The 23555-nt window shown below is 34.7% G+C and overlaps 1 protein-coding gene across 3 annotated transcripts in view; it reads left to right on the top strand.

The window, feature by feature from the left end:
- Positions 1-23555, top strand: part of IKZF2 (IKAROS family zinc finger 2) — a gene marked incomplete at both ends in the record, with an annotated part of 166104 nt that overhangs the window by 81799 nt on the left and 60750 nt on the right. For 2 of the 3 annotated variants that reach the window (XM_081242267.1, XM_081242266.1), the window contains one exon: positions 17978-18166. In XM_081242267.1, coding sequence (XP_081098393.1) covers positions 17978-18166 — 189 coding nt within the window. Of the gene's footprint in view, positions 1-17977; positions 18245-23555 lie in introns of all 3 variants that reach the window. The other variant, XM_081242268.1, reaches the window with a different exon arrangement.

Genomic DNA, 23555 nt, shown 5'->3' with positions numbered 1-23555 from the left:
GGGTTGCCATGCTTAACACTTAAACAAAAACACAAAATAATAACAAGAGAAAATGAAGTCTAATGTGTCTAATACACTAGGCTTGAGAAGGTGCTCTATAAATAGGGATAAAAAGATAAATAAATATGACCCCTTCTCTTATCAGGCTTACTTTTTTTTTTTTTTTTTTTTTGTGGTACGCAGGCCTCTCTGTTGTGGCCTCTCCCGTTGCGGAGCACAGGCTCCGGACGCGCAGGCTCAGTGGCCATGGCTCACGGGCCCGGCCGCTCCGCGGCATGTGGGATGCTCCCGGACCGGGTCATGAACCCGTGTCCCCTGCATCGGCAGGCAGACTCTCAACCACTGCACCACCAGGGAAGCCCCAGGCTTACTTTTTTTTTTTTTCTTTTTGTGGTATGCGGGCCTCTCACTGTTGTGGCCTCTCCCGTTGCGGAGCACAGGCTCCGGACGCGCAGGCCCAGCGGCCACGGCTCACGGGCCCAGCCGCTCCGCGGCATATGGGATCCTCCCAGACCGGGGCACGAACCCGTATCCCCTGCATCGGCAGGCGGACTCTCAACCACTGCGCCACCAGGGAGGCCCTAGGCTTACTTTTAAGAGTGCTGAAATTCACTAAGGTTTTATAGAAGTTTGTAATTAAAGTCAAGATAAGTAGACAGGTTTCTTTGCCTTCTCTGTTTTAGATTGAGCTGCTTTGTGACATATTCCATGATAGGATGGGTTCAATACCCAGTAAAAGATAATGATAATAAAGCCCACAGCTGGTGTAGAAGTAAATTCTAGATTGTCTACCCCCATTATTCCTTACCGTTGTATAGTACCACATATTTTGGTTAGTTTTTCTCAATATACTTGCTGGCGACAGAGTGAGTTTTTTAAAAAAGCAGCTGATGGTACTATTTGAAGAGTTCAACAGTGGAAGCAGAAAAAAAGCAAAGGAAAGGAATCTGAAAACTAATCTTTTTTTGACCAGTGAGAAGAGTTTCTTCTTTCTTCTTTTTCATTTTTAGCTGATTTGATTAGAAAAAGAATAGAGATTTTAATTTTACCCTTGTCATGCAAGGCCAGAATTCACTGTTTCAAAATGGAAGTGACAAGTGAATTTCATTAAGACTGATAATATGGCAGCATAGTGAAAGCTTGCAACTATTATCAGCATGTAGATATTTTAGCCCAGCTATTACTTTTTGACCAAATGTTCTATTACATGTCTTACATGTCAGAACGATCTTGTATTTAATGACGGTTAGTATAATGGGTTGAAGACATGTTATTTTAGGTTTTCATTCAAATTGTGTGTGTGTGTGTGTGTGTGTGCGTGCTTTAGTTTTTTAGGGTTTGCTCAAATTGTGGGGCTACCTTCATAGTGGGAAATGGGAAAATTCGATAATTTGTTTGTATATGTGGTAAAGGAACTCTAGGAATTATTGAGACCTGCCAACTGACACTTTAAAATATATTTTCAATGGTAAATATTCTGCTTTGTTAGTTGTTTACATACTGAAAACAAAAATTCACATCATTAAAACAGTAATGAAGTGAAGTTATTTCTGATAAAGGGGTATATGGTAGGGCCACAAGTCCCTCAGTTCCAGGAATTTTAATGAATTGCTCTGAGCCTTTCTTGTTCCAAATTCTTTGCCTTTATACTAACTCCCTTCCTCCAAACAGACTCTTGAATGATTGCTGTCTTCCTTTGCCTCCACCTGATATGAGGGGAATATGAAGGCAAAGACTATCTCTGATTTTGTCACTCTGTCTTTAGTGCTTAGCAGAGTACCTGGTGCAAAACTTATACCCAGACATACCTGTGGAGTGAATGAACACTCACACTCTTGCCACCTTCAAATCAGGCATAAAATTCCAATTCTTAGACCCATTCATTGCATTCAGTTTCTTTTCTCTGCAAATTCTTTGCACTTTTATGTTTGTTGCATTTCATTCATATGCATGTTACTCAGTAAATGAGTTTGTGTTTTGCTTAGTGTTGCATATCTTTATTCTGTACTCTTCTAAGGTCAGTTACTAACAAACGTGTCTGTATAGTACTCAGTAAAATACGTCTTAAGATAGCACTATCAATAGAGAATGAACCTTGAATTCCCGTATTTGTGGAAGTTGGGTTTTTTCCCCCATTTGGTTCCTGTATCTGTGGAAGTTGGGTACCCCCCCATTTGGTTCCCTTTGTACCCAATGAAATACATCATGAGGGTATTTGGCTGGTTTCAGAGACACAGTATTTTTCAGCCTTATTATGTGGTCCTGATCGTCAGCTTCCTTTTCTATAAAATGAAGCTAATAACTACCACAAAGTTTGGGAATTAAATGGCTAATGTTGAAGGACACGCAACAAAATGGGCCTTCTCTAAATGTTAGTACTTCTCCCTGTCTTTTCACCTACTCCTTCCATTGATAGTAGCCATTTCAAACTGGCCCACATAATGAATGAATTTGTATGGCCCCACTGGAACTAGATTTAACCTTAGAGAACCTTGTATTTTTCTTTTTCAGCAGTAATGCTTTGAGTGACCTGGACACCATCATTGGCTCTCCTGTCTTCCTTTTCCTCCTCTCAAACTCTGTATCTTGTCACTGAGACCTGTATTCCCCTGGCACTCTGTTCCTCTCAGAGGACAACCTACATTGTTGCAATCGTCTCTGTCTCAATCGTGTTATAAGCCTTGCTTGTCTTGTTCACCCTTGTATCTCCAATACTTAGCAGTGTCTAGTGTATAGATTGCACTCTATAAATATGCACTGAATGAGTGAAGGGATTTGCTTATTTATTTTTATGGGAAAGGGATGATGTGAAGGCAGCATCAGGAAAGCCCGTGAATTACCTGATCCTGGAATACAAGCCAGTGCCTTCCCAAACACACACTTTATATTAGATGTCAGCAATAACAAGATTTTTAATATCTGAAGAGAGAAGTACATTGTCCGTAAAAGCTATTCATCAGGATCCTATACCTTAATTTGTGTTTCCTTTGTATGGTTAAAGATATGCCATTTAAACCTTACTTGATCTTTATATATCTCTTTCTTAATAATGTACCTCTCTTTGCCAAAATTGAGCATAGTTAAAATTATAAGTCATATGCTTTCTATATTATTTGAAAAACTACATCAAGATTTTATTGCATTCCCATTAACCTTGAAAATCTCTAATTCTGGTGTCAGCTGGGAGTTTAAAGCTTCATGAGTTTAAGGAAGTTCAAATTTTGGAGAGATTGTATTTTCTCTCTGAGTATGAATGTTGAACCAGGCACTTGAAAATACATTTGGTCCTGAAATACATGAAAATAACAGAGTATACTGGGTATATATATTTTAAAATATTATTGCACAATTAAATTAATCATGCAACAGATTCAAACTATTAGAAATAGTACTAAAGGAAGAAAATAAAATTAATTCAAATGATAGTATCAGATCAAGGAAAGGAAAAATATATATAGCTTACACTTGCCAGGCACATATTGTTAACTTTGTTCAGGTGTCAGCTTTTGTGGTTTGAGTTTCAGCTTGTCTCAGAAGGTGTTGCTATACCATGAAGGTGTTAAGGCAGCATAGTAATGGAACAGGAGATGAAACGGAAGGCTCATAAAATGTCTTATCATTTGGGCCTTCCTGGAGAAACGTAGCTTGAATTTCTGAGTGGTCAGCTTGACATTTTAAAACAGGGAGAAGTTGTGTCATTATTTCTGGAATACTCCAGTAGTTAGAGGAAAAAGATTTAAAGTTCATCGCAGTAATTGCTGACAGCTTCCACAGAATGAGGTGCTTTTGGTAAGCATGTGCTGCCTTGCACAGAGGCAGCCTACTAGGAATGTGGAAGAGGACAGTGAGCTGTGAGATGCATGTGACAGAAATCATAGATTTGGGTAATCTTGTGCCCCTGAAATAATTTCACCCATTTTGAAGGTGGAAAAGAAGTAAAATGCCTTGTAATAGTTCAAGCAAAGAAAAACTCTAGGCTTCTAAAAGTAACAACTTGTATTACTTTCAGAAATTTAACCGATGAAACTTGGTGGCCGGTTGTCACAGGGAGCAAGGTAGCTGGTATCACTGGGCTTGTACAGTCCATGTGAAGTGCTGAGGCGATCCCTACTGTCACACATTTCCCCCTCCCTGGAAACCTGCAATTTGCCTCTTAGTGCCAGTTGGGGAGGAAACTTGCAAATAGCCGCAAGCTATACATAATGGCAGGGTTCACATCCTGACAGGGACACGGTAGAAAAGAGGAAAATTTCAAGAGTCTTTATAGCATTATTTGAATCAAGGACTTTGTGCTTTCTGTGAAGGTTGTAGCACTCTTTTTTTTTTTTTTAAGTTTTGAATATGTTGTGTTTGTTTTGCTTTTTTTTTTCCCTTCTGGATGCCAGCCAAGTATTCACCTGAAGGAAACACATGGGGATGGCACACTCATCACATTACACTATCTTCTGCTTAAGTAGCTAACATTTATTGCTTAATAAAGAATATCCTGCACACATACCAACTAGGTTTTCAGTATATATATTATGTATATGTATAAATACATGTATTCACATTTAAACATGCTCTTACCTGTGACCTTCAGAAATTCATTAATGGGTAGACTTAGGGATGCTGTTTTAAACCCAGAGGTTTTAAATATATGATCTAAAAGTAAGATTTTTGTCTGAACCCCAAACCTAGGAACATATTTTGTATAAAGAAATTTATTTATTTTTAAAAGCTTCCTGAATTTCTTTCAGCTTTATTGAAATATAATTGACAAAACTGTAAGATATTTAAAGTATACATTGTGATGAATTGATATATGTATACATTGTGAAAGGATTCCTTCCATGTAGTTAATAAACAGTCCATGCCTCACACATTTATCATTTTTGAGTGTGTGAGAACATGTAAGTTCTACACTCTTTGAAAATTGTAATTAAACAAAAAAAGTGTTATCAACTATAGTTACTATGTTACACATTAGATACTCAGACCTTATTTACCTTATAGCTGAAAGTTTGTACCCTTTTACTAACCTTTTCCTATTTTCCCCTCCTTCCAGCCCCTGGCAACACACATTTCTACTCTCTATTTCTATGAGTTTGACTTATTTTAGATTCCACATATAAGTGATACCATGCAGTATTTGTTGTTCTCTTTCTGGCTTATTTCATTTAGCATAAAGCCCTCGAGGTTCATCCATATTGTCACAAACATAGGATTTTCTTCTTTATTATGGCTGAATAATATTCCGTTGTATTTATATTCCATGTCTTCTTTATCCATTCATTCATTGAAAGACACCTTAAGTTGTTTCCATATTTTGGCTATTATGCAAGAGAAAGAAGTAAAAGGCATCCAAATCAGAAAGAAAGAAGTAAAATTGTCTCTATTTGCAGATGACATGATATTATATATAGAACACCCTAAAGACTCACCTAAAAACTGTTAGAACTAACAAACAAATTTAGTAAAGTTGCAGGGTACAAGATCAGTATACAAGAATCAGTTGCATTTGTATACACTAACAATGAACTATTGGAGAAGTTAAGAAAACAATACCATTTATAATTACATCCAAAAAAGGAAATACTTAGGAATAAATTTAACCAAGGAGGTGAAAGATCTGTATACTGAAAAGTATAAAACACTGATGAAAGAAATTGAAGAAGACACAAATAAATGGAAAAATATTTTGTGTTCATGGATTGGAAGAATAATATTGTTAAAATATTCATACAACCCAAAGGATTCTACAGATTCAATTCAATCCCTATCAAAATTCCAATGTCACTTTTCACAGAAAGAGAAAAAAAATCCTATAATTTCTATTGAGCCACAAAAGACCCTGAATAGCTAAAGCAATCTTTGAGAAAGAACAGCAAAGCTGGAGACATTACAATTCTTGATTTCAAACTATATTACAAAGCTATAGTGATCCAAACAGTGTGATATTAACATAAAAATAGACACAGATGAAAGTAAAATAGTCCAGAAAAAAGCCCATTCATATATGGTCAGTTAATTTACAACAGAGGAGCCAAGAACAGACATGGGTCAAAGATAGTCTCTTCAATAAATGGTGCTGGGAGAACTGGACAGCCACATGCAAAATAATGAAGCTGGACCACTGTCTTACTCCCTGTACAGAAATGCATTCAAAATGGATTGCAGACTTAAATTTAAAACCTCAAACTGTAAAACTCCTAAAAGAAAACGTTGGGGGTAAGTTCCTTGACATCAGTTTTGGCAATGATTTTTTGTATAAAGAAAATTATATTTAGATACTAAGTAGCTGATTATTATTACTGATTACACAAATCGTTTTTTACATAAAATTTCAAGTATAGTTTGCTTGTATCCTGGAATCACATATACCACAGACTGAAGGGACCTCAAGAATCATGGCCTCAGGCAGGTAGGCTCTTACTTATTTTAGCTGCACAAATAAGTAGCATTATCTAGTTTTCACAGATGAGGAAGCTAAGTCTCTTAGAAGGTAACCCGTCCAATTACAGGTGACAGAGATGTGAGATCAGCACAAAATCATAACTTAAGGAGAAATAAAACTCAGTTTGTGTAAGTTGTAGTCTACTTATAATATGATTAGAAAATATCAAGTATTTAAAAGAAAGTATTTTTTAAATGAGTAAGGGGCTCCTTTGCATCTAATAAGTGTATTAGCTTACTTTTACAAGCTAAGACAAGCTATTTGTATGCCCCTTAATGATATCAGACCTGTTTAATTTGCTTCCTATGATACATAGAACTATGTCATCATTTTAAGTATGTTTCATATACTTTAGCTATGAGCTTTAGAAAGCTGGCTAAAGGATGTTCTAGAAATGGAGAAGGACAACACATTGAATAATCAAAACTTTGTTTCACAGATCGATGACTGCTTAAAGTAACTACTTACAATTCAGAAAAAGCTGTCTTTTTGAAATAGTGATCTTATGAGAGTATTTCTTGATTACTTATGCTCTGCATTTTGCACTGAGATTTTATAGTAGTAGCATATGCTGGGGGAAGGGCTTTCAAGTCATTGTATTTCACATCATAATATTTTACTGTGCACAGTTACCTATATATAAAAGCAAAAATATATATATACATACATATGTACATATATGCATAAATTTCACAAGTGCCATGAAAGCAGGGACCATATCTGTCCTATTCAATCCTGCGTTGTGGTACCTGACACAGAGCAGGTGCTCAGTGAGTAATTTTGAATGGATGAATGAATAAATTCTAAGGAGATCCCTCTTTCATACTGTGGTTGTTGAAACAGTCTGTTAATAAGTTGACAGCACTCATCTTTGAAATTACTACCTACAAGCATTAATTCCCTTGTGCCTTACTCTATTTTAAACTTTGATTTTAAAATATTTTCTATTTATGTTACCCATTGAATATATGCATTCCAGAAAAAAATGGTGTCACTCAAAACCAACATGTATTCATGCATCTTTCTTTTCTCTTCATGCTCGCCCCCCTTCTTGAGTGCCATCTGTCTTCTCTTTATTATATAAAGCATATCCAACCTGTAAGTACTATCTTAAATGCCACTTACTTCGTGAAGCCTTCTCTGTCATCCCCATGCTTCCCAGGAGTAAACATACCCCCCCACCCAGTTACCTTTGTTTGATGTCCTACATTTTATGATATGCTTTTATATGGTAGCTCTATTAATAAGAAGTAAAATAGCTGTAAGGATGTTGTATATACAATTGTACTTAATACTCAGAACAGCCCTAGGGGGCAGGTAATATCATTTTCTTGATTTTATAGATGAGAAAAATGAGACTGAGAGAGGTTTCTTAAGGTCACGTGGCTAATAAATGAAAAGGCCTGGCCTTAAACCCGAGGGAACTGAGTCTTTTAGCCATAGGCTCTAACTGCTTGCACTAACTGACTATGCTTCCCCAATTTTTTGACTTTTATATAGAGGATATTATTCCCAGTTTACATGGTAGGAAACAGAGGCGTGTTGAATTACTTCTTAATGTTCACATATGTAAAGTACTTAAACACAGGTATTCTAATCCAGCATTTCCATTATTCACCTAGTACCTCCTATGTTGCTTTGTAATTATTTTTTTTTACCTTTTAACAAATGCACTCTATATGACTCACTAAAGTGTCTATTCCTTAGGGGTAGGAAACAGGTATGAACATTGCAAAAAACATTGCCGCTGCTACACTGCAGAAAATAAAATTTGCTGGGTGGTTGTTCAGATTCATTTTTCTTAATCACAACTACAAATTTTCTCTTTTTTGCTACTACTTGATACGTTTTCTTGATTATACATTTTTAACCAAACAATCCTGCATCTTGGGGCCAAATGTTGACTCTCTTTATTTCACACAAATAGTGAAGGGTTTATGGAAGAACATCAGGGAAAGAATTTCTGTAGCCTTGATGTTTGTTCCAGATTTTGGCAACCAGGGATATTTGAACCCAGGGTATGGAAAGCTGTTGGGTTCCTCTGTCACTTCAGTTCAGAGGCTCAGTAAAGCTGTTGAAGTGCATCGCCTGGCTTTGGTTCTTCCTTCTGTTGCCCTTGCTCCGTAACAGAAACCCTGCTCCATTTCTTATCTCTTTCTCTTTAGCGAGCCGGCAGCACTGCCTTCTGACCTGGTTTAAACGTCCTCAGTGACCTCTGGCAATCTAATGTTTGGGTCCCTTCGGGAATATGCCCACTCAGCTGGATTTTATAGTAATGATTTTACTTCTTACAGAAGTTTGGTTAACAATTTTGTACTCCCCTTATTAAAGAGAGAACTTCACAATGTAATTTGCTTCACAAATCTCCCACAGTTATGTTAAGCAGATGGTTGCCAAACACCAGTTCAAACTAGATTGCTCTTATATGAAATAAAATCCATGCTCAGAAAATCTGGCAGTGGAAGCTGGTCTTCCTCCAAAACAGGCTCTCAGACAAATTTCTCTTTACTCAAAGCTGGCAAACTACTACACCTGTATTCAACATGCAGTAAAGAAAATGTCAGATGGCACACATCGATTCAAAGTTACTCTTCTTTAACATACTGACATCCTTTTTTCTTTACTGGTAACTAGTAACTGTTTTGCTTTTGGTGACATAGGGGACATAGCAAGAAGTTGGTCATCAGTTCTTGGTTCTAATTTCAGATCTGGCTCTGAATAGATGTGTGACTTGGACATGTTACTTCACCCATTCTGAGCTTTAGTTTTCTCATCTGTAAAATGAGGGTACTATTGTATACTTCACAGAGCAGCTGTCATGATTAATAGCAGGTGGTGCATGTAATGCACCTAAAGTCTTTCCTTTTATACAGTGGTTCTTTAGTTAATGTTATGTTGATGATGTTTTGTGCTTAAAACCTAATTCTGTGATAATTATTTGTCACTTGTGGTTAATTTATACATAGCCTATGTAACTTAAAAAAGAAGTATGGTAGGTAAATCAGCAACAGCAGTTCAACAAACATTTATTGAATGCCTGGTATGTGTAAGGGAAAGATGGTTTTACAATTGTGAATAAAGATAGCATTTCTTTTCAAAACTCTTACACCATAGGGAGCATAGAGTTAAGGCAAATATACTAATGAAATCACTGTAATGTATCTTTGTGCTCAGGAAACACTTCCTGAAAAAAGGTGGAAGATAAGTCAGCTTCGAATGTATGCTGATATTGACAGAAGTAGGGGAAAGATTCCAGAAAATAATAATAGGGGCCAGGGAGGAAAAAATAAGTAGAGATGTATAGGATAAGTTCCAGGAATAATGACTAGAAAATGACTGGAAAAAGTATGAATAACTAAGGGACTAGTAGGACATATGGCCAAGAGCAATGATGGAACTGTGCTGTGATGGTCCTTAAAGTCCATACCAGCACCTTTGTATTTAATTTGTAGGCAGTGAGCAGTCATGGAAGACATTTAGAAGAGCAATATGAGCTCTGCTTCAGGAAAATTAATCTAAAAACTGAACATACGATGAATTGGGGGAGTAGAGTGTGGCAAAAAAAACTGAAAAGAGACCCAGCTAGAAAGTTGTTGAAATTGTTCCAGGTGAGAAGGCATGGGGAATCTAAAAGAAGTTCTGTGTTGCCCACGAAAATGCACAAAAAAGGAGTTGGATATGCAAGACATGGCACATATTGAATCTCTAGGACTTGGCAAATGCAATCATTCATTTAAAGGATGGATAAAGGGATAGACTGTTGTTTGCCTGTGGCATTTCTATTTAAACTAGGCTTATTTTCTCCACGTTGTACATTTCTCATGAACTAGTTGTCTGCCAGAAAACAGAAACTTCATCCTTGGGCTACAGTGGTGCCACTGTGCTGGTCATTAAAGATGGGTAGTCTGGTGGTGGACATGCTGTTTATGGTTGCATGCATTGTGGGAGACCATTAGGGAGTGAGATGTCTAGGCTCCTTAGTTTTACTTTTTTTCCAAGGAGGTAGAGAGGATACTTTTTTGGTATTTATTTTGTTGTGAAGGTCTCTTTGAATGTAAATGAAATACTGCATGAGCTACTCATAAGTATGATTTATCTTTGTAAAAAAAATTGACACAAGACTGCCAAAATGTGACAAAGGAAGTCCTAAAATGCCATCCTCCGTAACTGTTGGTTTAGAGATTATATTGATTTTTTCCTCAAATGGCTGTCTTTACCTACCACTGATAAGTCATAGCATGACAAGGACTATAGAAAAAGGATCAGGAAAATGATTGAATATTGGCAGATTCTTCAGGAATTAGTTGTACTACATGGACCTACCCCTGCCTTAAGACCAAAGCAAATCTAAAAATAAGAAAGTAGTTCTTTTGAGTGGGCATATGCATCCCAGACTTGATAGAAAGTATTAATTCTGTAGTTCAGTTTGTGGAAACTTTTTTATTTTATCTGACTGATGTGGTCTTGAATTCCTGGTATCCTCTTCAACTGATGGACACAGTTTTATAACATCTGAAAGATCTATTTGCCCAGGACTGGTATTTGTCCTAAATATAATACTAATATTAGTTACTTGTTTAATTGGAGAGGCAGTATCATGTCATAGGAAGATGCGAAGCTAAGAGACAGAAGATCTTGAGTTGATATCAGGCTCACATTTACTACCTTTGCATCCTTGGGGAGGTTATTTAACAACCATGCCTCCGTTTGTTTATCTGTGTTTGCCCTACCTACAATCCACTGTGGTTCTGAGTATCAAATGAGACAATATGAATTTTTTAAATCATGAAGAATTACAGTAAGTTGTTATTTTTCTATTATTATTATTATGAAAAGGATTCTAAATCCTTAGTGTAAAGAGACTTTTATCTAGCCTGCTGTGTTCAGGAGCATCAAGTGCAATTTTTTCCCATATTTCAGGTGATGCAGGTGGCTGAGTCAAAATAAACAAATTTCCCCAAAGGTCCCAGAACTAGTTAAGGGGCAGAAAGGGAGGTAAAGACCCTGCTTTCCTACAATCAGGTGCAGAGTAACTTTCTTCTACACTGTTTTTGGAATAGTAGTCATATTTCAGAAACCAGCACTGTCTTGATCTATTACCCTACTAGGTTTAAGGAATACATAGTCTAACTATATTGGGGAAAGGAGAGAGTGGGGGTAGAACGAGAAAATGAGGTGATGTGATGTGAAGACAGAATGCTACCTACAAATGGCTCAGCTGCAGTTCACTGACACCAGTGTCTACACTTGTCCAACCATTTCTAAAACGAATACTTTAAGGATGTTATGAGGCAGCTGTTTTGCAAGACTTATGCATTTATTTACTCACAGTTAAAAGGAACAAAGTTTTTTAGGGCTTCCCTGGTGGCGCAGTGGTTGAGAGTCCGCCTGCCGATGCAGGGGACACGGGTTCGTGCCCCGGTCTGGGAAGATCCCACATGCCGCGGAGCGGTTGGGCCCGTGAGCCATGGCCGATGGGCCTGCGCGTCCGGAGCCTGTGCTCCGCAGCGGGAGAGGCCACAACAGTGAGAGGCCCGCATACAGAAAAAAAAAAAAAAAAAAAGGAACAAAGTTTTTATATTGTGTGAAATTTTGTTGAGGAAATTTGTTGAAAAATGATTGCACATACCTTAATATAATTTTTGTTGTGAGAATTTTACTTTCATTGTTTAGATGGTTGTAAGTTCATTAGTAAATAATTGTGCTTTACATCAGAGTTTTGAAAGCAGTTTGTTTTTTTTAACACATTATTTAAACAGCTGCTGGGCTGTTAACATGGATTTAATCATGTTTGGTGTTTCTTTTTTGAAAGTTTAAATGAGAGAGAGTTGTATTAGCTCAGAAGCAACTTCAACAGATTATTAGATAGACATATTGATTCAATTAGTGTGTATAACACCGTTTCAAGTATCTGGCATAGCCCTGGAGAAATTAATGCTTATAAGTAATAACACCCCTTAAGTGTCCTCTTGAATGTTCACACAACAGAAACCAAGCATATGAAAGTCCACTTATACATCACACCTGAAAGATTTTTTTCCCAGTTTGATAAGAATGGCATTTTAGCTCTCTTTTATTATTAGCACTGTGAAAGAAATATTTAACTCCCATAGTATTTGCTTCCTTTAAAAATTAAGAGTTGAAAAATATAATTTGGAGATTAAACAAATCACTAAGTGGATAGTAATTAATCTAGAAGGCCTATTTTATACTACATAAGATCAATAAATATTATATCCTTTCAAATACAGCAAATAAATCATATTCCCTTTGCATTATTTTCCTGGCTAGGAAATTTCAATAATCTGTTCGTGGATTAGTAGAATCAACTCATATTAATAATAAAGTTTTAAGTTGTATAAAGTTTAATTTAGATTTAAAAAATATTTTAATAATGATATTTTAGGTTCTGGTTACTATGATTTTTCAAAACTTGACATTTTAAAAAATATAGGATTATCTGTGAAAACCTCATTCTAAGGATGAGGATATAATTTATCCCTTCAATTTGGTAATTCAAAATTAACTGGATATACTTCACCATATGTGTAAAAAATGATCTTTTCCCCCAAATTTTAAAAATTGAGAATTTTGTATTATTTGAAGCCATCAGGTGCCAGACATTGCAAAATCATATGCCACCTTGCATAAGTGGGTAATTTGGTGAAGTTATGGAGTAAAAAATAGGAAATGTCCAATTTCTAAGGAAAAGCTTCTTCACATTTATGTACTGTTTAGTTCAATAAATTCAAATTACATGTTAGTAAAATATTTCTTGTACTTTTACTCATAAACTCTTTCATGACCTGGGTATATACCATCCTGCTAATATAGGTTTCTTATTTAAGTGAAAAATATTCTTCAGCTTTTAGTCTTAAACCTTCATAATCAATCACTTTTAGCAAAGTATTAGGCAAACAATAAATATTTGCTGGTTCAATGAGTTTTAAAGAGAATTCCATTTTGGTCCTTGTGTCTTATTGGTTGAGGTTCTTATCTTCATAGAAATTAGCCATTTATGAGGATACCTTTCTGTTAACCAAATTGTAAAAGAAGTATTATATGAAGAGTTAAAATTTAAAGATTTGGTAACTCATGTACTATGATTATTATACAATGATTAATATAATAGCTTTATATATTGTAACTACAAATAATTATGATATAACTCATTTATTAATATATAAATTATAATTTAGAGTATAAGTTTACCAGACATTTGAATTTAATCATTAATGAGTTAAAATATTAGGTGCTCTGTGTTAATTAGAAACATCCTAAACAGTAATAATAAATCATAGGAGAATTTCTTTTATGTTCTTCGAGTAGGGAAATTTTTTCTATTTAACAGTTAAAATTCAGACAACTTTAAGTAATCACTTTTTGTCCTAGAATTTCAACTTAATTTTAGTAGGATGGGTTAAAAATTAATTAGAATGGAATTTTGTTTGTATATAGGCCATCATATTAATGCAAAATTTAATCTATGCTATGTATGTAATAAAATGTGTTTCATTTTATTGATTTACTATATCAATAAATATACTCTATTTACTACAGTAATAGTGTGTACACATCCATACATGGCAAACATATAATTCCTTAGAGTATAATATTGTTAGATAAAAGATGACTATAATTTTCCACTTTTTCTGTATTTCAGTGCTAATAAACATATTTTTTTGGATATTCATTTCAAGTATATTCTTCTGTGGATAGAAATTCTAAGTATAATTTTAATACCCAATAAATTGTTAAATGACATATTTACCCATGTTTGATACTATGTTTTGATGTCCATATTATAATATTCTCACTAGGGAAAAGATGATACTTTAGTGTAACATCAAGTCATATCCTTCATAATTTTGTACTGTTTTGAAATTTAAGAGGCCTATAGTTTCAGACCCAAAATCCACTCTTTTAGGTATACATTTCTTCAGTTCTCGAAATGAAATGCTAGTAGACCTTATACTCATTAAAGGTAGCTTATCAGATATTGACTAGTTCAGGAATGTAAATGATGGCATTGCTGCGAAGTTTGTGATCTTTAGGACATCACTTAAATGTGCGGGAAAATTTGCTCACAGGCTGGTATGTGAAATCATGCTGCATAAAGTCATACTTTTCATTTGTTTTCTTCTTAATACTTCTTTTAAATGACTGACAATTGTGGATGAAATGTGGGACTACATAGGGTAACCAATAGTATTTTACATGAATTAGAAAAATTTTCCTTCTCAGAAAAAATATGGAAAAATTTCTTGGAATATGGAAAAATCTATTGAAGACACAGAATTCAGAAGCCATAATTGAAAATGTTAAAAATTCAAAATGTAAAAACTTCAAAATGTAAAAACTTCAAAATGTAAAATTAGCATACATGCCAAAAAATACCCTAGAGTAAAAAGATAAACCGAAATTTTTGCACAACATATCAGACACAGCACTAAGTTCCTTAGTATATAAAGCTTTTAAATTCAGTGAGAAAGGCTGACAACCTAGTAGAAAAATGGGCAACGAACTTTGATAGGCAGTTTTACAAAAAAAAAAAAAAAAAAAACACATTTAAACATAGAAAAAGATGCCCAACTTCATTCACAATAAAAAAATGCATATTAAAAATCTGAAGTACAATAACCATTGTTTATCAGATTAACAGTTCTGTGTGGTATTATACAATAGTGTCTATAATAGCATTAAACAAGAAGTAATCTTAAAAGCCTGGATGAATGAATTATATTTGTAAAGTAGATTTTATGCAGGTATTAGAAAGAACAGTGTAGATTTCTGTGTATGGAAAATATTGAACAGGTGTTAATTGAAGAAAGGAAAGTTAAAGTCAGATAAATTGTACAGTCCAATTTGTGTAAAAAGAGAGAATATATATACACACACGTACACACATACATATACACACACACAGTTCTAAACAGAAGACAAGGATAGGGGTTGTTTTTGAGACCAGAACTGAAGAATGGGTGACCTTTGGGTAGAAAAGGACTTAACTTTCACTTTTTATCCTTTATGACGATTAATTTTTCGTTGCTATGTTAATGGATACTTTAAACATATTTTTAAAAAGCTTAAAGAAGATTCTAAATCAAGTAAAATACCTCAGGGAATACTGCCTGAAATACCTCCTATATGCCACAGATTTCTTTAGCATACTGGGGATATTAAGATGGAAAAATATTGTCTTTACTCTTCTCAAAACCCAGTAAAGCAGTCCTAATTTGTAAATAGGGTAAAACTCAAGGGAGTAGATATTTTATTAGATATCAGGCAAGAAGACTGTCTATCCCTTTGTAGATCTTGGGATAGTTTACATACTATAAGTTAATAAGTTAATAGTTTACATACTATAAGTTAATTGGGATAGTTTACATACTATAAGTTAATAAGTTAATAGTTTACATACTATAAGTTAATTGGGATAGTTTACATACTATAAGTTAATAAGTTATAGTTTACATACTATAAGTTAATTATAATTTACATACTGTAAGTTAACATACTATAAGTTAAGTTTACATACTATAAGTTATTGTAAACTTGGGATAGTTTACATAAGTTTTTTTTATAAAGGTGTCACATTTTATTTATTTATTTAGTATCTTTGGCTGTGTTGGGCCTTCGTTTCTGTGCAAGGGCTTTCTCTAGTTGCGGCGAGTGGGGGCCTCTGTTCATTGCAGTGCGCGGGCCTCTCACTATCGCGGCCTCTCTTTTTGCGGAGCACAGGATCCAGACGCGCAGACTCAGTAGTTGTGGCTCACGGGCCTAGTTGCTCCATGGCATGTGGGATCTTCCCAGACCAGGGCTCGAACCCGTGTCCCCTGCATTGGCAGGCAGGCAGATTCTCAACCACTGTGCCACCAGGGAAGCCCGTAGGATCTTCACTCTTAATAGCTAAACTATTCTGCTTAAACTTTATTCTGTAATCTGAATTCATCTCCACAAATGAAAGACGTAAGATTCAGAGGTTAAATAATTAGTTCAGGATTATACTGCAGTAAATGTCAAAGCCAGTTCTCCTGACTAAATCCAGTGATCCCCACATTGTACCACACTGCCTGTAGTTCACAGGGGAGTTCCAAAGAGGGAGAAAGGGAAGAGTCATTTTGATAATATGTACTACCTATCATGAGTACTAACGACAAATCACAGAAGGGGTGGTTTCTCTAAGAAAACAATTGCAGTAAAAAGAACTTACTTCCTTTTTATGAAAATAGTTCCTCTATTCAAGAAATACCAAATAATTTGTTTTGCTTAGTAACTTTGATATGATTTCTTGAGGCATTTTCAAGATCACTGGATAAAAAACCGGTATTCATTTAAAGCTTGTTTCTCTTGTGAAAGGACTCTGTCAGCAATCCATAATGAGGGCTGTGCTAACAAAATTCCAACTTTTCTGTGGGATGATCCAAAAACAGCAAACAGAAGGCATTGAATTTCTTAACAGTCACAAGTGCGTGCATGCATGCTATGCCATTCCTGTCATTCACTGCTTTTTGGTGTGCATAGATTAAAGTTGGAATACTTTGATTTGCAGACTAATATGTTCCATAGATAACTTTTTTCACATAGGAATAAAAAGAGTAGCTTAAGAGCACATGAAGTCTGTGCACTCTGCCCTTCATTTATACAGCTCTCAACTGAATGTATGTGTTTAGTCTGATTTTATGATATTTGCCTTGACAGTGTGCCTTCATATGTCTAAGATATTTGCTGGATTAAGATCCCGAGTTGTTTCTCTTGATATAAAAAAAAAAAAGAAAATATGGTTCTGATGAACCTAGGGACAGGATAGGAATAAAGACGCAGATGTAGAGAATGGACTTGAGGACACAGAGAGGGGGTAGGGTAAGCTGGAACGAAGTGAGAGAGGAGCGTTGACATATATACACTACCGTCTGTAAAACCGATAGCTAGTGGGAAGCAGCTGCATAGCACAGGGAGATCAACTCGAAGCTTTGTGACCACCTAGAGGGGTGGAATAGGGAGGGTGGGAGGGAGAGGCAAGAGGGAGGGGATATGGGGATATATGTATACATATAGCTGATTCACTTTGTTATACAGCAGAAACTAACAACATTGTAAAGCAATTATACTCGAATAAAGATGTTAAAGAAAAAAAAAAGCAGGTTTATGCAAGTACCCTGATGGGAAACAGAGACTATGAAGTGTATATATAATGATTGTTACATTCAGAAGAGGTGTAGCTCAGTGGGTTAAGTAGTATCTAATCTTGTCTTTTTCGTAATCCTACCTCAGTCTCAGTAGCCTTAGTGACAAACTCAAAAGTATAACAATACCAGTTGATCTTGAGCTTTCCTAAGCCATCTTCACTTTCATGCCAGAGCTTCACGGAAATATCATAGAACACAGTATGTATTAACATTGCATGGGGGATGGACTATATTCTACTTAGTATAGCATTCTCAACCATGTTAATAGAATGGCAGTGGGTGGAAAAGAGATGTAGGTGACAACACATAACATGCATTTAAAATGTCTTCCTTTCTTCTTTTTAAATTACAGCAAATTCAGTAAAGCTAGAAATGCAGAGTGATGAAGAGTGTGACAGGAAACCCCTGAGCCGCGAAGACGAGATCAGGGGCCATGATGAGGGTAGCAGCCTAGAAGAACCCCTAATTGAAAGCAGCGAGGTGGCAGACAACAGGAAAGTCCAGGAGCTTCAAGGCGAGGGAGGAATCCGGCTTCCGAATGGTAAACTGAAATGTGACGTCTGTGGCATGGTTTGCATTGGGCCCAATGTGCTTATGGTACATAAAAGGAGTCACACTGGTAAGCAGCTGAAAGAATAACCTGATGACTGCCTGTGACATCTGATGTTGATATTACCTGACATCTATTCTCTTTCCTTTTTATTCAGGGGTGGCAATGGTGAAACTACCTTTTCAGAATTCTGCTAGTATTGGATTGCTGAAAAGCAGAGAGTAGCCTGGGTCTTGACTTCCAGCCTTCAAATCTGAATAGCATATCAAAAAGAAGTTTGGGATTCAGTTTCCACAGTTCTTAATATAGCAAAAATATGATAAGGGTTCAAAAGGTATAGGAGAATTTCATTGTGTAACTTGATCTTTTTGTATTCCTATACATATTTTACCATACCCATGGGCAGGTAATGGAATTTGCTAGCTAAACGTTTATACTATAACATGGTACTCATGCATTTATGTAAGGGTTGATCATTTTCATCTTGTCTAGTTAACTTCTTGGAATACAATTTCCAATCAATCTTTGCCTACCATGGGTCTCTGTAGGAGGCAGACATTTATCTCCCCCAGTTTCAGGATGTCACCATCCTCCTGTAATTTTTAACTACAACTCTTGCAAGGAGATACATAGGGTAGAATACAGCAAAGGGTGGTAGGAATGTGTAATCACAGAATCAGGTGAGGAAAGAAACCTCAGGTTAATTTAATATATACTTTTAGACCTTTGAGTAATGTGAAAAACCAACTCAGTGAGAAGGCCTTATATAAACCTCTTCAAATCCTTTGGTAAATTTTTTTTTTAATTTCTTTTTAATGTAAAACACAAGAAATGAGATTGTGGCAAGATAGGCAGATCGTTGACCCAGAAAAATTCAAATTTATATGAAATTTGATTTAAAGGTAATGATAGCTTAAACTATAATGCAGAGTAGTATTATACAGCAAAATAGTAATAACTCATACACTCAGAGTTTTAAAATATGACACTCTTTTGGAATAGAGATAAATCGCAGTACAGACATTGATTTAAAAGATTGACTTCTAGATAATCAATTTCATAAGTAGATGCTTAAAACATGAGAGATACCAGGGACATTGATGTCGTCTTAGTCCAGACCTCTCATTTACACATCAAGAAACTAAAGCCCAAAACAGTCAAGTGATTTATCCATGATCCCTTATGTGGTTAAGGACATTGTGAGGCTAGGATCAAGGCTTCCTGATGTCCAGAGTGGTTTTGTTCCAATATTCTATGCTTGGTATATCAATACATCAATACTTTATGATGAGGTATTACTATAAGGCTGATATTTTAATTATAGTGAGAAATTACACATTAAAATCAGTGTTATCTTAAACAAAATCATCAGCTTTAGGGCTTACACTCTTACCCAACCATATAGTCAGTTACATTTTTACTTTTTTGTTTTGAATTTCCTTTTTAAACAGCATCATGATTTTAAAATATTTTTAAGTTTATAGTAATATTTGTATTACTAATGAAAATCTTTTTTAATTTTTAAAAATGTCTCATGGAAAAATTAAAAGATCAAGCTTGGTACCATATTTGATAAGAAAAAATGGAAAAGGCTGTAAAGTAGTGAGGCTACTTTTCTTCTATGCTCATGAAGTAATTCCAACTGCAGCTCTAAAAGAAGAGTTCCACAAAGTTACGATGTATTCATCATCTCAGAGTGATTATACTGAGGAAGATAACACTCAGATGTCTAACTTCTCCCATCTAGCAATGTAGAAACTAAACAAAATTAGTCTAATGACTTTTCAGTTGAATTGCATATAGTATTCATTTTAAGGCTGAAAAATATATTTAAAAAATTTTTCTAAGATATTTAATAAAACTTTTATGGTCTGAGTTAAGAATATTCAAAAAATCTGAATATACTCTATTGAAAATTTAGGTTAATTGATGTTTCACTGTAACTGCAGTGATTTTCATGAGGATTGTTGGTTTGTAAACACAGTTAACAATTGCATACCTACTGTACTGTCCATTTGATATTTTTTACTCTAGTAGAGTTGAAAACCATCTAACTAACATGGAAAGTGTTTCTAAATAGTTATACAGATTTCCACAAGTCCTAGGAGTATGGGATTCACTCAGCTAGTAAAGGCAAGGAAAATAGGCGACTGAACAACTATTTAAAGTACTCTTGGAACTCTATGAATTTTTATTGTTAATAAATACTTATTAGAGTATTGGAAAAATTATTACACTTTCCTCAGATCTGGGAGGTTTTTCTTAAAGTTACTAGCCATTCGTAGAGGAGCTTGGGATACCTGCCATACATTGTTAACCATGAAATTGTGATGTGTCTTTAAATTAGCCATTTTTATATGTATTTCTGATGACCCAGTTTATACATCTGAGTGGGTCATGACATTTTCAACTCCATTTTAGCAATATGAGAATAGAAAGTCTACTTGTATTTCTTTAGATTGGAAAAATATATATAGTCAGAATATAGTCATTAACCAAATACTTTCTCCTTAATTTGATGAACTGTCTTCATTTTGGAACTTCCCCCTCTCACCAACTATTTATAGCTCGCTAGTATAAAAGACTTTGTCTTAAATCCTTAAAAGCCTTTGAGAAACATATGCTTGTTTCTATGAGCATTTAGCTCATGGAATGTCTAATATAAAATTGATAGTGGAAAAAGATACATAACCACCCAATTCATTAAACTGACATGGAGTATCATATCTAATTCACTTCTTCTTCTTTCTCTTTCATACTCTACTAAAGTGCCAATTCCAGCCTCTTTTTTAATGGCTTGGTGCTATTTCTTTGGTATTGCTACTTTAGTAGGTAATCAGGTAATATTGTCATCGGATACTCCAGGCACTCTTCACTGGGAATACAGGGAGAAGAAAAGAAATAGGGGTAGTAAATCAATTCATGCATAAACACAAATTGATACAAACACTATAAATGTAGAATATCCTTAATTTTGCATCTCTTTGGCGTAGGGTACTGTTATCTTTGTAACTAAGTTTTCAGCATCATATTTTGTCCGTTTCAGCTTTGTAGAGCCATTCTCTTGCTCTAAGGCCCTCTCTACACATGGTTGGGATTTTTCATATTTGTAGGTGGTTGTTCCATGCAACACAGGCACACCCTCTGTCTTTGATTCACCAAAGCAAATTGATGCATGTATACTTGCATTTCAATTCAATAAACACAGATCTAGAAATATGTTTATGAAAGTATATAAAATATTGAAATATAATTTATTCCATAATAAGTAGATAACTTCACCCAGTGAATAAAATGGTCCTTGAGTAGATTTGAAGATTAAAAAAAAAAAAAACACATTGAGAAGGGAAATAAAGAATAGCATGGCTACGTGACTACATCTTAATTGTTCTCCTGGATACAGAGTTGTTAATCCAGACTTTGGTGCCCACCCATGGGAGGATTAGTTATCACAGATACAATAGCCTACTTGATGTTTTTGAATTGGACTTACTCTTTAATGTCACTAATGTATTTAGTAAGTTTGTGGGTTTCTCCTGAAATTTGCTTTTATTTACATCTGAAGAAAGTGATTAATATATATATATATATATATATATATATTTTTTTTTTAGAGAAGGTCTAAACCAACCTGAAAAGGACCAATTGATTCAGTCTATTTATTAAAGAAAAAACAAATTATTATAAAAGAAATAACCAAGATGTGTTGTTTCAAGTTACATAGACAATATGGATAGTCAACTGTACCTTTCAGCTAGTTATCAGATTTTACACATACCTCTGAAATTAATAGGCCAGGAAAATCAGTATTTCTTGAAGCTTCATCTGATTGAAATCAAAGTGCATTATTGTCATAGTCTCTTTCCTCTTATCAAAAATGGGCACATGACTGATTACCTCCATCATGCTTCTTTCTTTACTTCCCATGGCCATGGGAACAGAATTAGCAAACGCCTTCACACTAAGACTTATTCACTCAGCAACACGGCAGTGTCTCTGGATATAACTAGACATTTCTCCTACCCCTTTAAAGATGATCATATAAATTCAGAAGTAATTCTTATTAAAAAATATTTGAGGATATCTGGAATATTTTCTAAATATAACCTAACAACTAAATTACCCTGTCATTAGTCTCATAAAACTCAATTAAGTAAATTAAAAATTATTTTTTAAAAATTATCCTTATTATAATTTTTTTAGATTAGCATTATTCTGAATGATGAATTCAGTAACCTAAATTAGGAATTTTTAAATATTTCAGCTCAAAGACTGTAGGAGGCTTAAAGAAAATCAAAGTTAGCATGCTACAGGAGTATTTTCCAGAGGCAAATATGATTTCAAATATTTTTGTTCACCACATTAATTTGTTTTAAAGTTATTGAGTACTAACTTGTTATTGCCTGGGAAACCCTACATAGATTTCAAAAGTAAAATCAAATGTTTTTAGTAAAATGTATAATTTACATTTGCTATTAACTTTTTAGAGAGTAAGAAAATTTCATTAATAAAATCCTCCTGCCTTTTTATTACTAATTTCATGACACAGGTGGGGAGAAGAAAATTCTGATTTTAAAAAGTTTTAGACTGCTGTTCCACTGAAACACGCAAAAGAATTAAGTTGTATATGTGTGTGTGTCTGTGTGCATAAGATTAAAAAAATTACCAAAATTAGGTTTATTTTTAAACTTTGATTATTTTATAAGATATCATACGAGAGGTTTTAGGTTGTGCCTCTTTTTTAAGCTGTATTTAGTGTTGATTTGTCAGTTTTACCAAATGAATCAACCAAGTTAAATTATTTAAAATTTAAGGTAACTTTAACATTATGAATAATTCTTTTTCAACCATCAATATAGGAGTTTTTGTAAACTTAGGTCATAAGTTTCCTCTCCAAATTTCTTAAAAACAAAAGGCTTAACCCTTGCTACACAAACACAGATTACTCTTTTTCGGTATATATCTCATTAAGTTCCAAAATGAGCAAGAACTACAGAATTCAAAATACACCTGATCTGTCAGTTTTTTAATTTCCTTGGGCTTTATAATCTATATGATAGAATGTGCAGTGGTAGCTGCCGGAAGGTGACCAAGTTTATCTTATTTATGCCTCCTAGCTTTCTTTAATAAGAAGAATCATTGAGTTTGCATTATTTTAAAGGCCCCCAAATATAGTGCGGTTTCATTATTCACTATTATTATGAATGTTTCAGTTAAAGATATGAAACATGACAATTCAGTGTAAATTTTTTGAAAACTATTAAAATTACAGTCATTATCTAACCTCAAGTACAAAATTGGTCCAGTTCAACCAAAAGGGAATTGTTTTTTAATTTAATTTTTACCCTAATGTTGAGTTTTAATATATTTGTATTATTTA

The sequence above is a fragment of the Mesoplodon bidens genome (genome assembly GCF_964165515.1).
Source record: "Mesoplodon bidens genome assembly, chromosome: 8".
In the NCBI taxonomy this organism is placed as follows: Eukaryota; Metazoa; Chordata; class Mammalia; order Artiodactyla; family Ziphiidae; genus Mesoplodon; species Mesoplodon bidens.
The sequence above is the reverse complement of the archived record's forward strand: the minus strand, read 5'-3'. Positions and strand labels throughout refer to the sequence as shown.